Source organism: Trachemys scripta, chromosome 7 (assembly GCF_013100865.1).
Source record: "Trachemys scripta elegans isolate TJP31775 chromosome 7, CAS_Tse_1.0, whole genome shotgun sequence".
Lineage (NCBI taxonomy): Eukaryota > Metazoa > Chordata > Testudines > Emydidae > Trachemys > Trachemys scripta.
In genome coordinates this window covers 4,421,005-4,437,582 of record NC_048304.1, presented here as the reverse complement: position 1 = coordinate 4,437,582, position 16,578 = coordinate 4,421,005, and the positions used below count along the sequence as shown (strand labels likewise).

Genomic DNA, 16,578 nt, shown 5'->3' with positions numbered 1-16,578 from the left:
GATTTACAGTCACAAGTCGCATGTCGCTCACCAATAGATGCGCAGCATTCTGTCGCAGCTTAGGGCAGGTGGTCTGGGAAGTGTGACCAGGTGTCAGGAGACCTGGGCTTTATTCCCAACTCTGCCACTACTTCACAACCCCTCCATTTTTCAGTCTCCCCCTCTTTAGAACACGGAAATACAAATATTTGAGGTGTAAAACGCAGCAATGCAAAATTCCTCAGAACCCCCCAAGGTCCTAAAAAGCTGTTAACTGGGCTTTGAAAACGTCAGGCAGTAATTGTAGTTTATGCCTGTGATTTCTCTGTATGAGAGATGTTTACATAGGAACCGGCCTGTTGCTTGCATCTGAAGCTGCCAACATAATTTTTAACCTCTGTGATTCCAGAACAGCTGCAGTATTTATACAGCAGGTACTAATGTATAATGTACAACTGCCAGTAGTGGAGCTGCCGGAGATTGTACCCAGAAGCCCAAGAGATTGCTCCATGACCATTAAAAAGGTGGCACATGCACTGAATAGATACAATCAGCAGAGAAGACGAAATACTGAAATGTTTGCAAAATGTGCACAACACCCAGATCCACTAATGGGAACCATTGGCTACAACCTGGCGTGTGCATGTGTGATATTAAAAACATACCCCCTATTTCTTTTATTTTTAAAAGATATTTTTAAAGCCAAAACAACCATTAGCCATAAGGAAAGAGAGCAGTGCCGAGGCCAGAGCTTAAAGTCCTTACATCTGATCCTGCCAATACATACGTTAATTCACTCACATGTACAGTCTCATTGACTTCGATAGGACTAGTCACATGAGTGAAGTTACTCAGGGGTGCAGGGATTTGCTGGATCAGGGCCCTTATTCTTACTCACTGAAGTAAATGGACATTTAATCTGAGTAGGGATTTCAGGATCAGGGCCTTGAGCAGAGGAACACTCCTCCTCTAATGAAATATACTCCTGAACTTTGGTAATTTGTGCAAATTTGGTAGAAATAACAAAGAAGTCTGTAAAATACATCAAAAACCATACTTTATTTTATGTATAGCAATACAATTTACATATTAAATAACACTATAATAGAATGATTTGATATAGTTTTAAACATAACAAAAAGGAGGTTTTCAAGTTACAAAAAAACCAAAACCCAAAACAAACAAAAAACCCCTAAAACCAAAAACAAAACAAAAAGCAAACAAAAAATAACTTCCCCAAACCAAACACCAGTTTCAACCCACCTCCCCCCTAATGGATCAATGAAACGAACTTCTCCAATGGCTGGCTAAATCTAATTCCTATTGCACACACTGACAATGGAATTGAAAGAAAATCCAACTTTCACAATCACTGCCCCCAAAGAAATAACATGTGTTGAATTCTTTTTGGAATGTGATGATCGTGTTTCACTACTTCAATACACAGAAAGTATGTATTCACATGTCCACCACAAAAAAACTATGAAGGAGTTGAAACTAGAAAAAAATTAGCTTTATATGAAAATATAAAATTCTATGATTATATACCATAGATACAAAGTTCCCAGAAGATGCTTACCCAAGCAACAAAATATTTACAGTTTTAATGATTTCTGCTATTTAAAAATGAAGGAAAAGGAAATATGAGTAGACGTGAATGCTTAGTTCTTTAGAAACAATGGCTGCTTGCTAGTTTCAAACATTCTAACAAAACAAACAAACAAAAAAGTCACTACCCCAAATGTTGGAGAGTTGTGACATTTTATAAAATTGACTATCTCCTCTTTTGGAGACATGTTTATTCTTAAAACTCAAGACATTTTTCTTGAAATTAATTATCTTCTGTAGAAAATGCTTCCCTTTGCAAATATTTAACAAAAATACTAAAAACAGTTTAACAGCAAAGATAAAGTAGAGGCCAAATCTCTTCAGTACAGTTCCTTCTCTTCCTCTCTCCATTTTGTGTGCCTTCTCCTTAGATAAGCAAAGCCAATGTAGTTTACATTGTTAGAATGGCAACAAAGAGAGAAAGTAGGGGAAATAAAAGCAATGCAGTGGACTAACAATTACGCCTTTTTTGCCTTCATATAAAAATTCACTGGCACCATTTAAACATAAACTTCCGAACACAGGAGTTGATGGCAGAAGAGAATGAATTTGAGAGCATGACTGCTAAATATTTTAGACTCCTACATTTTATTATTTTTTCTTTAAATTACGATTTTTTTTTTTTTTTGCTGAGAATTAGTAATAGGTATCTTTGGTAGAAACGGCTATCTGTATTTTAACTTTTAAATAAAATGCATCTGTTTAAAAAAACAGAAAAGGATGAACAACAAGGCAGTTGTGCTGTGTCATTAAAAAGGTGGTTTTTCTAGTGTTCCAATAGATCACTCTGGGCCGAAGCGATTCAAACAATCAGATATTTGAAGAAGGATTGAAACCTTGCTGATCCAGTAAATAAACCCAGTTACACAGAATGGATCCACAGGAGAGGACTAAAAGATCAGACTCAAACACAAAGAATAAACTTTAGCCTTTTTTTGTTTCCAAAATTCATATTTAGAAACAGACATTCTGAAATGCCAAGGACAAATGCTGCTTTAGAATGACAGTTCTTTAGCCCTGGGTCCTGCAAACACTTGTTCAATGTGTTTAACTGAACACATGTGAGTAGTGCCACTGACTTTAACAGAACTCCTCACACGTGTAAAGTTTAACGTGTAAGTAAGTGTCTGAAGGATCGGGGCTTTAGGCGGACAATGCCACTGATTTTTGGATGTTATTAACAGACAGCAGCTTTTGCAGAAATCCTTGGTCATTACTAGGACTCAATTCATAAAAGCCCTGTACTTCACTCGCCTGGTCTCCTGGCCGAATACACTTATAAAACATGGGGAAATGATATTTTCTAGAAAGCGTGTGTGCGCACACACCCGAAAACACACACACTCGTTTGCAATCCATTACTCCCCTTTCCCCCGGAGCGCAAGTGGTGAGGACCATTGTTTACAGCAAAGCAATGCTTAAGTTCTTCCTAATTTGCAGACTTGCACATCCTTTGAGAATTTCCAAGGTGTGAAAGACATCACAATTCTATTGTACTAACGATTGAAATGTCATCACAATGTGTGTAGGGGCAGAGTGGAGCCAGCAAGGATGTGCCAGTGTGTGGCCCTGCACATGGGGGACTTGACTGTGGTGAGCCAGACAAATGCCAGCATCTCAGCAGACCTCTATGCGTAAGGATCTGTTAACATATGTTCAGTCACATGCAGCCCCAGGGAAACAGGTGCACAGTTGAACATAATAGCAATACACTTCTTGATTCCCATGAGAAAAAAAGCCAGGGAAAAGTCAAGACATCAGTCTGAGTTATTTCCCCGGGGGTTAAGCCCGGTGTCATGGATTTCAAAAACGTTCATCAACATTCAACCCTGTTCCCATATCTCATTTGACTTTAAAGAAAATGGCACAAATGTAAGGAATCAGCCCAAGAAAAGCCAGGCAGTGTCTCATTAAAACAGTCCACGTCCACTGTGCTACTTCCTTCCCCAAAACCGTACTGAAATGACGAGTAGCTGATTACTAAATGGACTGAACAAATCCAACTCTCTAACTACCTCTGTTAATTTGCAAGCCATTCTGTTCTTGCCAGGACCTGAATTATATCCCTCAGGAACTCAGATCTTTCCGACGTGAGCCGATCAGTCCTCCTGTGCCAAGAGCTGGAATTTCCCGGTGCAGCGGCCATTGCCAGCAATGGGTGCACTGAAGCGTCTGGCACCGGCGCAGACTGGCAAATTAACTTCGCGTGGAAGGCTCTCAGCCCCAGCCTAAGCAGTGCAGGCAGCAATACTTGAAATGTGCTTGAAGGATTCCTGTTATTGAAGTGATTGGAAAGCCAATCTGAACTCTTAGTGTATTAGACTGGCTGACCCCTGAGTGCCGGGCTGCCTAATGCGAGCTATTGATGGGCGCTTCACAGCACTAGCACCGAAGGGTTATTCTGAGTCATCTTGACATTTTTTATTTGAATCAGTTCCTTGGTGCTGGACATGGGATTTTCTGATCGAAAACACGAATGTATTAATGCATCGCTGTGTAGTATCAGCTGCTATTTTGGACCACTAGTATCAGGTTAAATAAATTCAAATAAATTCGAGGTAACGACATAGTTGTCACTGGTGAAATCTTTCAAATGCTTAGAAATCTGGATGAACCAGGTCTGTCCGCATGAAGAAATCTTTCCATCGTTAAAAATAAAGGGCCAGCGGCTCGGCCTGTGTAACGTAGCACAGCTCCATTCAGATCCGTGATGCTACGCTGACTTACACCAACTGAAGACTGGGCCCCACATGTCTGCTCTTAACGTTATCGTAAAGTTCACTTTAAATGTCCTTTTGTATGAAAATGCACAGAATCACTAGCTTCTCTCTAACCCTCTGGAAACCCAAATTAATAATTCAACCAAAGAAGTGGGCCTGCCTGACAGATGCTTACATCCGAGCGAGGGTGTATTGGAAACAGGGGAAAAAAAAAAACATAGTTTTACATTTAAGTGAAAAATATGCTGTAATATTTTGACAGCAAGTCCTGAAACATGACAGTGCCCTTTTTGTTTGGTTGAAATTTAAAACTAATGAAAATAAATCTCTATATAAGGGATAATGCCTTTAAAGCTACACAAAACATCCGAACTGTCAAATTAACACATCCAATTTTAGAGCAAACCATACCTATTTAGCAAAGCTGTTATGGACGTGCTTAGCTTTAAGCAGTTGCTTAAGGGTTTTGCTAGATAGGGATAGACTTAAGTACTTTGCCGAACTGGGATCAAAATGCACAGGATTATGGAACCAATGAGGGATTACATCTAAGTGCTCAAGATAACAACACTGTTTAAATAATGTAATTTGGGGAAATTGTTTGATTTATGTGGGAGGGAGAATGGAATCAAGAGGTTTGTACTAAATAATTAGTTTGGCAAAAAATAAAAGAGGAAGAATGTACTTTTATAGGTAGTTATTTTTATTAGTTTGCTTCACCAGTAAATATGGATCAGTACTTTATGTTTTAGAACTAAAATAAGAAAATTACACACCTGTAAAAATGGCATCTAACAGTTATGAAATTAAGAAACGCTTGTCTTCGCCATGTGACATACCATTAGGTGTGAGGTCCTGTTCAAGAAATAGTAAGGAAATTAATGTGTTTAAAAGATTGAATAGCTTAGTAATGTAAAATATTGCTACCTTCATGTGTCTGAAAACAGACCTATTTTTGATCGTAGCACAGTTTTCATTGAATTGGCTTCGATGAAAATAAAAAATAACACACTTTCCCATATGGCGGCTTTAAAATCTAAAACTGACATTTTTATTCTGAATAATTGGGGAAGCTTTGAAGCTGTAATGTCAAAATCCGTGACCGTGTCCCAGGTCTGAGTTGTTCTATATATTTTTTTAATGTAATTTTATATGTTCCACGTGAAGCAATTCTTAGGCCTCAAAGTATACAAAAGCAGAAATTGAAACAATACAGAAGCAATTGTTTCAGCTCCATGAGGCTATTATACCTTCACTGTAGCTAGTAATCACCTGCCACATTTTATCAAGAAAGGATGAATATTGCTTATCCACTGAACTGGAATACAGAAGACCTACAACAATTAAAATTAAAGCAATAAATATTAGGAGTATGACGGGGTGCAGTATTTCTTGTAGAAAGAATCCATCTGGTCTAGCATTCAAGATTTAAGATTCAAGGGTCACTGTAGTTAACAAAACTTCACTGTATTTAAACTAAAAAGTAGCATGTTTGCTGTCATGGAATGTCACATCAGGGCTTGCTTTTGTATTAGAGTATTATAGGCAGTAACACTGATCATATAGTGCAAACTAGATAAAATTGCGGTGCACTGAGTGAAAGAAACAGAGGTGCGAATGCTCAGTAGGATACCATTAAGACATAAAATGGCAAAAAATAAATATCAAAACTTTTATCAGTGTAAAAAAGTAATTGGGTTATTGTATAACCTAGAGTCTGGCAAAAAAGGCCTCAAAAAAGTTCACTCAGTCTTCAGAAGTTCTACAAATTAAGTGCCTTTTCAAGATTCCAATTAGACAAGAGACTCCATGCTTTCTGCAGGATCCGGTTCATCATTGGCCATCACAGCACCGTTTTTGTCCAGTGTCATGGGACCATTTCCATTTTCCTTAGTGCTCACCAAGCTTAGCATTGCTTTATAAAGAAACTGGTACTGTTCCTAGAATGAAAAGGACAAATGGTTTCAATCCCCATGCTGTTTAAGAGAATGCATTTCTGCTGTGTGTTTCCAGTGTAATTGGTTATGAAGAGTCATCAGAATGAACCCATTATTTTCACATGAAATGCATGGGGCCAGTAAAATCGCCAATATGATTGTAATCGTTAAATGTGGCCCAGAAATTCAGTAACAGATCATGCCCAACTAATGCGCTTCACAGGCATGCTGCCATGTTTTCAAATTCTTATAGAATATTTATTTACTTTCATCTTGCTGTCTTCTCTACTCAGTCAATGCTACCATATCAGGCCAGTATTTAAATTATAAAGTTTAAATCCTCCCGTATTCAGAGGACATAACGAACAATTGTTGTTACCACCTGGAAAGCATTAAGATGTTACAGAATATGAAGCATTATTTTTGTCAGTTTTGTAGTTTCGTCAGTTTAATGCATACAAATTTGGATGCTACAGACAGCAGAGAGACTATCTGGTGAGCAACCAAACCCAGCACATGTAATACTGCCTTATATTCAGGGTGACTCTTACAGAAACTGAACCAGTGTTGTCTGGAATCTTTCCATTGATTTCAAAGGCATCGGATCAGGCCAGAAATGCACTTGTGAAGTACATTATGTAACATGCAAGAAACTGTACGGTTCATCAGGGCAAACTTAAAAAGGCTTCTGCCAACGTTCTAGTAATTGGGGCTTCCTTCCAGTTAGCCATTTTCTTTTTTCCTCCTTCATTTCATTGTTATGTGTATCTTTAACAACGGCGTAGAATTTATGAGTAATGACTCTGTAAAACCACAGTCAGAATGGCGGTGATTTCATGGCTTTGTGAATATTGGCTCTGAGTATATAAACAGACACTAACTATAGATGTCGGGCTAGATTCTCAGATGGCAGCTTGGGGGCAGGAGTGGGTGAAGAAGACAGTTATGGCTCCTTGATTCTGGGTCTCAGTCTGAGGGTTACTCTGAACTATATCAATTGGCTATGGTTAGGGGCCACCAGACAGGGATAGCTGGAGTGCAGCACGTTATGACCCAGTCCCGCCTCTATCCCCGATGCTGGGACTGTGTCTATACCCACGGGGGAATCTGACACGTTTTCAGTGTAGAGGGAGTGGAGTGATTCCCAGAATCAGGCCCATCATTTCACTAAGGCTCCCTCTCTTTGGTTCTGTTAAAGCAGTAGTAGCACTGGTTGGGATTATTTTCTGAATGTGCTTAATGTAGTGAGAGCCTGTGTGGGAGCCTCGTAGCTGCATGAAAACACAAATGGGCCCATTAAGCAACTTCCATTGCTTGGCAGCAGAGGCAACAAGGCTTGGTGATGGACACCATGTTGTGTGTGCGTTTTAATTCAAGTTTTACTTGTCAGCACAAGCCTTATAAAGGACCAATTTTATCCTCCACTGAAAGACTTACAATGTCTGTAAATACTCCAGGCCGCATAAGATTGATCATCTTTGCCACTTGGAAAACATCGACAGCATTTTCATTCTCCAGCTGTTGGGAAAGGGTGGTCAGGGCACACAGCGTTCCGGCTGACACAGCTCCGTACCTGCAAACCACAACACCGCCATGGTCAGACGTACAGAGGTGAACCTGGGCACCTTGGCAAATTGCCACGGAGCTTTGATTCAGGCTTATCCAAGTGCTACATACATTGTTTTCTTCACTTTTTGTAAATATTCAATGTTCTACTCTATATGGGCGAACAAGTCATTTTTAGCCATTTGACTAGCCAAGCAGCATTAACCATATATATAAAGAACCATATCAACCAAATAATGTGAACCGTTTAAAAATACCCTGCTTGGACTGCGCAAAAGCAGAGTTAAATTTCACACTCTGTTTGCGTAGAAGCGTTTCCATTATGTCGGAGTGTATTTTACAATAAGTTTATGGGAACTCAAGCAAATCACAAGCCATGACAATCAAACCAGCTTAGTTCTTCCGCTCCCACTGGCAATTATGTAAGACAGTCTAAGGCTATGTTTGCACTACGCACCTTTTAGCAACACACGTGCCGCTACAGCCATGCTGCTAAAAGACATGCAGTGTAGCCACTGTTTGTCGGCAGGAGAGAGCCTTCTCGCCGACAAAAAACTTCCACCCCCAACGAGCGGCAGTAGCTTTGCCGGCAGGAGAGCTCTCCTTCCAACAAAGCGCTGTTCACACCGGCGCTTTTCGTTGGCAAAACTTCTGTCGTTGGGGTGTGTGTGTTTTTTTCACACCCCCGAAGGACAAAAGTTTTGCCAACGAAAGTCCAGTGTAGACAAAGCCTAAGCTGGATACTAAGTGCCCATGAGTCAATGACAAACATCTCGTTAACACCCTTCAATTGAGCTAGGTCTCGTTTGTAGGCAAAAGGCAGCACTTCTGGGTGTGGCTGAGATATAAAGGCGTTCAAGAAATGCTACTGAGGGTATGTCCAGACTACCCACCGGATCTAGACGCAATATATCGATCCCCGAACGCGCTCCTGTCGACTCCGGAACTCCGCCAGGACGAGTGGCAGTAGCGGAGTCGATGGGGGAGCCGTGGCCGTCGATCCCGCGCCGTGAGGACGGGCGGTAAGTCGAAATAAGATATGTCGACTTCAGCTACGCTATTCCCGTAGCTGAAGTTGCGTATCTTACATCGACCCCCTCCCCCCAGTGCAGACCAGGCCTGATACTGATTCACTGGAGGCACCCTATCAGAATTTTAGCAATGGTTTGTGACCTGAGGGCAGCGCAGAACCTGTTTGTGAGACACCAGAGTCAGGTGAAATGTCTGTGCCAGGGATTGCTGGTATGGAGCAAGCTCCAGCCACGCCCATGCCCATAGCAACAAACCCATTGCAAAGACTATGTTAAAAGAATGTTAAGAACTCAAGCCAACCTTGACTCTGGTTCCCCTTCTATGTTTGTGTTGCGATACAGTCTTTAAACCCAGGATTACATGCTATTATTTCCACAGGATCTCTGCCTCATTTTAATAGGACTAAACACAACACTGCCTCTGTGATTTCTGAAGATAACTGCAAACTGAATTTAGTCAAAAGTGACGCCCCTCTGTCTCAGTCAGCATGGGCCTTGCCTTAGTCACTTACGAACTGCACACCAAACAAGGCCGGGCTCATTGTCTTTATGGGTTAAGGACAACATAGGTGCCTAAAGGGAGACACCTAAATGCCTGTTTAAGGCACTAATGGACTGATTTTCAGAGAGGCTGATTACCTACAGCTCTCAATGTCCTGAATGGGAGCTGTTGTGTGCTCAACATCTTGGAAAATCAGACCAGAAAATCCTTAATTTGGTGCCTAAATATAGGCAGCCATGTTTGAAGATTTGGGTGTAAATTGTTAGTGTTTAACATGTGGTTTGTAGGTAGAGTTCCAGAACTTTTTAGAAATGTTTCTTCATCAAGTCGTCTACCAAGTGCTTCCTAAATCCCATTTGCATTTAGTATTTGCAAATCCATACAATTGGAATTAATCCACAGTTGTAATTATTAGTGGATTATTGGATGCGGCTGTTGCACATACTAAAGGGAGATTTTCATTTTCAGCTACATTTGCTCAGCCTCCAAATCAAAGGTGCAATACACATTATATGCTAGGCATAAAAATAAAAATCACTGACTACGACAAATAAACCAAAAAAGCAATTTACAGAAAAAAGTTACTCAGTGCTTTTAGAATCACAGTTTTGAGGATTTGTTTGGGGTTTTTTTCTGGGAGGGAAGGAGGGAGAGGGCTGTCTAGCATGAAATGCCCAAATCAATAACGGTTCTAATTTGGTAAAGCATACTCTTGAATAATGCAAGTGCAGCAAAACGGCACTCCAGACTAGCCAAAGCATTAATATTAAAACTAGCCTCAAATTAATAAAAGCTGCCAAAATGCAACAGAGCTTACACTATGCATTAGAGAGGCAGAAAGGGAGAAAACCCATTGCCCAGGCCCCAGTCACTCTTTGTAGGAGTTTGTCACGAGAACCTGTTGTAGTAGCAATACTTTACCGGAAAGGTTGCTTTGCAGCAGCAGAATACTAACATGCGATTTTACATCTCAGTCATTAGCCTGGCTGACCACTGAAATCCCAGTGCATGGTAAGGCTTTTGCAAAATAAGTAAGGCCTCAAAGATTTCCCCATTAGCTCCAATGTATCTTGCTGCAGCATTGACTAAAGATCATGGCTGGTCTAACGGCTCTCACAACAGTTCTTCAAAGTGGTTCCCAGACTAAGAGTTCAACCTGCATGGGCTTCCTTGGCACTTAAGTGGTGCATAATTCTTGTGCTGGTCCTCTGCATGGTGGTGAATTTCTCCCTCTGAGAAGAGCTGTTGTGGGTCTGTCAGGCACTAGGCTCTGCTTTACAACCAGTACATTTTCCAGCGCTGGAAACTGCCATGAATGTATGCAAAGTATCAGTAAAAATGAATGTGTGATGTGAGAATTAGGCCTGGTCCCCACTAACCCCCCCACTTCGGACTAAGGTACGCAAATTCAGTTACGTTAATAACGTAGCTGAATTCGAAGTACCTTAGTCCGAACTTACCGCGGGTCCAGACACGGCAGGGAGGCTCCCCCGTCAATGCCGTGTATTCCTCTCACCAAGCTGGAGTACCGGCGTTGACGGCGAGCACTTCCGGGATCGATCCCAGAACATCGATTGCCTGCCGCCGGACCCGGAGGTAAGTGTAGATGTACCCTTAGCATCCCCTATAATCAGCTGTTGAATTGTTACTGGGCACACAAACATGCGGTTGCTTTGCAGAACTATTTCTTAGACAGCAGCGACACCTCTTGCGGGGGTGGGTGTTTCCTTCTCATCCAGCTGATGTCAAGATGGCTCCACAGAATGGCTGTAGGAAGTGGGCAAAATAAACCCACCATAAAGAAACCTCAACTTCTGTGGCACAAATTATCCTTGCGGTGCACCTTGAGAACCAGCAGAGCTGAACTGGTTCAATCCTATTTACATACTGTTGAAGTAAAGCCCTGTGTCATAGGTGGCACATTAGACCTACATTATTACACAGGGGTCCTGGGGTGGTTTTGAAACTGGTTTAATAAAAAAACAACTCTGGAGTCTGGTCTAAACTATGGCTCTCACTGGTTTTAAAGCTATTAGAATTTGGAGGCGGGGGGAGGGTCTGGCCTGAAAGCCCCAAACATAATAAACTGCATTAAATTCAATTTATTTGCCTTTGAAGCATGATGACTGGCTGCAATTCAGGGAGGCTAGGTACTTAGATTGTGGTGCTTAGGCCATGAAAACCCATCCTCTCCAGAGGAGTGAGGACATTTTCCTCCATCTACACCCTTATCCAGTGTAAAATTTCTTTTACAAGCTGTATGTAAATGAGAGAAGGCAGATGACATACTCATCATGAACAATGGTGGGGCCATCCCTCGTTAAGGCCTCTTCCTTGATTACATTGATAAGTTCAAAGGTACTGCTTATGGGAGCATCTGGGTTTGGCCATTTGGGACACTGAAAGTGGCGTACTTCCAGAACGTAGTCATCCTGAAACGAAAAACCATCCTGTCGTTAGCCATTTTAACTCCATATTCACACACTTAGGGATGCTGAGGCTTCTTTATAGCGGGACATTCCTCCCCATTCTGCCCATCAATGAAAGAAACGAGAGGGGCCAGAAATGGAAATAGTATTCTCATCTCCCGGCAGGTCAGGAGCAACGACGTTAGACATGGATGTGTGCATCATCCACACCTATGTGCACGTATACTGTCTATGCACCCCAGGCCGCCGTGTATTCCGCTGTGCAGCAATCTGAGCAATCCAGGGACAGACAGGCTGGCACGCAAGTGGGGGCCGAAGCGGTGATGCCCAGCACTTTTCTCCCAGTCCTCTCTCCAAGTAGCTGACTATGGACCCTAAGCTTCCCTCCCTCCCCGAGGACTGCATTAACCGTGGTGCTGCTCCTACACAAGCAGAAAGCACAGCCAGGAACAGACCCCTAAAAAATTTCGAATGGAGGTGCGGACCCCTTTGGAAATCTACATAGTCTGCAGACCCTCAGGCGTCTGTGGATCACCGGTTCAAAGCCACTGTTCTATGGTAATGACCACCTTTTGCAAATCCTTTAGACATAGTCTGCAGACCCCCCAGGGGTGTGTGCGGACCACCGATTGAGAACTACTGAGTTAGATCACAGAGCTCTTGGTCCTGCAGCTCTTCGAGAGGACCAGGGTGTGTTGGCGTGTAGCATTTCTGGGTTGTCTTCAGTAAATCTCTTTATGCCCGTGGTACAGCAAATGCCAGGGTGAGCCTTGCCCCTGCCTGCATGATAACATAATTCTCCCCTCACCCTAACTGCTACGGGGGGAACCTCCTGCCTGCTGGACAGCGCCCCTCTCCCTATCCTCTCTTCATCTCAGAGACATCACTCAACAGCCTGCAGGCTGTGTAGCCTCTGTGAGACTCCACTCGTTGCCAGTTAGCTGCACAAATCCTTTCCCTCACTGTGATGCAGAGGCAGGCAATGTGCATGCACCTGTGGAGAGGGGAAGACATTATCCAACCATGCAATGGCTGTGTAGTTGCCCATGCAGGATTCAGTGAGGTCTGGGTGAATGCAGAACACAGCCAAACTGTGCAGTTCTGGCATCTCTGAGGCTCCAGGGAGCAGGTTTGGGTCCATACTAAATCATTTTGAATATAATGAAATATTTAATTGTTTAAATATTTGCCATTTCAATTCAGGGCCCACCTCCACATAGGTCTTTCTTAGCCCACTGGTCTCTTTAGCATCTCTAATATTCCAAGGGCAGCTGGTCAAACAAGAGAAGAGTGACCAAAGGTATCCAGACTAAAAAGGCTACCAAGGGCTTGTAACAATATCTTCTTCCCTGCAGCTAAATACATCTGCCATTGCGATAGCAGTCAAAGTGTAGGTGTTGTCGCTCAATATAAATGTGGTTTAGCAAATGCAGAGCCACCATCATCGCTTCAGAACAATTCATTTATAAAATCTGAATTTATAAAAGGGGAAACAGGACACTGAATCTCAGTGTCTGGGGAGTGAGAAGGAAAAGGAACCGACATTCATATCCTTCCCCCTGCATCGGACACACAGGCAATATATTTACAAGTAATCCTTTTGAAAGTCATTTGCAAACTCTGTCTTATTGCAAAGTTTAACTGAAGGCGCTAACGCGTTGGATGAAAGGGAGAGCCCAAATGCACCTATTGTGGGGGTTCACTTTACCTGGGTAGCTTCAAGGATAAAGTCATGGATGATAATTTGCTCTTCATTAGAGAGGCACAGTCTGTCTTTGCTGATAAGGGTCACGGTAAAGGCCTCACAGTTCATGGATTCCTCACGACTTGGCCAGTACACAAACTCATCTTCTGCCTGGGGGAGTAAAACAAACAGATCACTGCAGTCTTCCAAATAGCTTATTTTATGTATGACTGAAAAATCCAATGGATCCAGAAACGGATTTGAGACATAGACATGACCAGAAACTGATCTTTAAAACTGTTTGTGTCTAAAAGAGATTTATTAGAGTAGTCAACAAACCTCAAGGAATCCTTCCTGTGCCTCCCAAATAGTGCAACTCCGCTTTTTAATTGGTTTCATAGGGAAATGGTTATTTTAGTTAACTTACACTTAACCTTTATGTAGACACAATCTTTCCCAGACTACACCACCTGCTGTCTACCCAGTACATTACTCCCTTTCTTTTGCAGTCAGGTCAGGTACCTGTTTAGAAACACTGAGTGAACTTTAGAAATTGTTTGTTATTGTCTTTAATTCTTATCTATCGTGGTCTCATCCAAAGCCAGTACTGTCAGGGGACAGATTCTGACGGACTTCACTGTGCTTTGGATCAGAACACTGGAGGTTGTCGTATCTAGTTGTTGAAATTTTATGAACTGAGAAAAAGAAACCCAACCATTCCTAACCCTGAGGAAAACAGCAGGTCAGCTTAATTCTCTGTAAACTTTAGTCTACGGCAAAAATCGTCTACTGAAGGAGCAAGGGTAAATTCTAAATAAAAAGAGCGCAGTGATGGGGAAAAAAGGATTAAGAGTTTCAAGTACTTTTCATGAATAACCAGCTGTAGATTACACTAACAACGCCTGTGCCCGTTCTTGGATTCAAGGTCGTATGGTACGCGCCGGCATAAGCATAGAAGTTAATTGGACATACTACATGGCATTGCTTGCCTGTGTCTCTGAGGACAAGATCAGGCAAATTGTTTTTCCTTCTGAAAAAACATGAACCATTATCCTCTGCATCTATGAATCCATTTTCTCCCTCTGTGCCCAGGGCAAGACTTTCAATGATACTTATGTTCCCAAGTGCTTACGTCTGTTTTGAAAACAGGACTTAGGCTCCAGTCACTCAGGTGCTTCTGAAAAGGTTGCCCTCAGTCTATAGAATCATATTCAAATAGTCCCTAATATTGTTGATTGTTCCATAATTTCACCCTTCTTCCTCAGACACAGTAGTCAGTCTGCATTGTCATCTTTCTCTCAGCACTGTATGTTCAGCTTCACCCACATTGACATTAACCATATCACAAAGTTTGTGCCAAATTCCGGCGCCTGTTTCCAGGGCAACCCCCACCACCCTCCTCACAACGAAGGCAGAATCTGGCACTATGTGCCTTCCAAGACGAGTTGCAAGGTATTTTCATATCTAGCCAAGTGTCACCTCTCCCAGTTATATCATAATCAGAAGTGTTCAGCAGCATTGCTTCGTGTGCTTTTAAAGGCAGGAGCATCCTCTTCATTTTCACCTGACACTCTCTCTTTTCATCAATTCTTTCTGATTTGATAGTGCTTATCTGAAAGCTCTTTCCCTGGGAATTCCTGCTGATCCCTTTAATCTCACTGCACTAAGGAAGAATATAAACGTGGCAGCCCTCACAACCACTCTTTTCTAGGAACGAAGACCATTGTTTCCCTACCATTCTCAGCCACACTTTAGTCAGGCACATATGAAAAAAATCAACTGTTCAGACCTTAATCCTTTTCAGCACTCATTCTTCTTAGGCATATGCCGGTTAACCTGAAAGCTATCATTAACACTTCACCTGTCTCACCTCCAACACTTGAATTCTCCCTCTCTTTTATTTCCATTTATATCCACATATACAACCACAACTGCTTTCCCCCTTCAATCAGAAATCATGTATTTATCCTCTCTTTGATCTCCTTAACCTTAGGTCCCCCCCAAGCAAACTAATAACTACACTATTGTCTCGGTTACCACTTGCTGTCCTTAACCGTAGCCCCTGGCAAACGAATAACTTCATTGTCCCCATCCTTTCCGTCACACTGGCCACAAACACATAGCACAGAGTCTTAAACTATCATTTTTGCTCTGCTCTGAAGAAATGGTATAGTTTCCTTCAGTTCATTAGTAATTCAGTCCTGCCAGGATACACTAGTTGAGGTTACCTTTCACCTATAGGAGGATACAATCGATTTGAAAGAGAGCAGCGACATGGTTGACTGTAACAAGCTTGTTGTATGAACTCAGATTTAAGTAGATGGCTCAAAATTAGCTACATTTTCAATGGAAACATAAACAGCATGCATGAGTGACCCAATTCCGGCACCCTGCTGTGCTCGGTAATTGAAGTATAGTATATACATAGTTAAGTGTTTAACTTACCAAGCTCTGGTTGTCTGGCAGCATGACAATGATCTGTGCATTATGATCCCAGATCATTCGCCAAAAGTCTTTAGTTGTATGTGGAAGGGGATGCTGGGTTATGATGAACTCATTGCTCCTGTAGTAACCCTTATAAAGCAAAGACAGAACCACACAGTCTCTTATTACACTGAGTACTTTCAAAGCATTACATTTTATTTATAGGAACAGATAATGTTGTTTTGACTACAGCTGAAAACATCCAGTACAAGTCTAATTTTTTCCTGTGCTATTATTAATATTTCTACACAAACCATTTTCACTCTGAGTACATTTCCACTTCTCAGAGTCCCTGCTGCTTTCATTTACTCTTAATGCCAATATTTATTTGAGTGCATGTAATGGAAAAATTAATTCCATAAAAATGCTTTGCATAATTTAAATATTTTAAACAATGATCTTTTATTAAAGATAGTTAAAAGTTTTACATTATGAAATGTGTTAAAACTTTTATACTCAATCATCATATGCAAAATTAAGACAATTGTAGGAATCTGGTATTTAACACCTTTCAGTTGATTTTGCTCTATAATTAAGTGCTGATTTTCTCACCATGATATAAGAGGCATTAATGTAATCAGTTCCCTTCATTCCAGGCAGTGGCGCGAGACCCACCCTAGCACGTTCAGCTATAAGAT

At 41.7% G+C, this 16,578-nt stretch overlaps 1 protein-coding gene across 5 annotated transcripts in view; it reads right to left on the bottom strand.

The window, feature by feature from the left end:
• Positions 1 to 1,019: 1,019 nt before the first annotated feature.
• The window catches only part of PTPRG (protein tyrosine phosphatase receptor type G), a 607,840-nt gene continuing 592,281 nt past the window's right edge, over positions 1,020 to 16,578 (bottom strand). For all 5 annotated transcript variants that reach the window (XM_034776330.1, XM_034776331.1, XM_034776327.1 and 2 more), the window contains 6 exons: positions 16,493 to 16,569; positions 15,902 to 16,030; positions 13,481 to 13,627; positions 11,633 to 11,775; positions 7,682 to 7,817; positions 1,020 to 6,247 (listed from right to left, as the gene is read on the bottom strand). In XM_034776330.1, the coding sequence (XP_034632221.1) occupies positions 6,101 to 6,247; positions 7,682 to 7,817; positions 11,633 to 11,775; positions 13,481 to 13,627; positions 15,902 to 16,030; positions 16,493 to 16,569 (779 nt within the window). In that variant the 3' untranslated portion in view covers positions 1,020 to 6,100. The remainder of the gene's footprint in view (positions 6,248 to 7,681; positions 7,818 to 11,632; positions 11,776 to 13,480; positions 13,628 to 15,901; positions 16,031 to 16,492; positions 16,570 to 16,578) is intronic.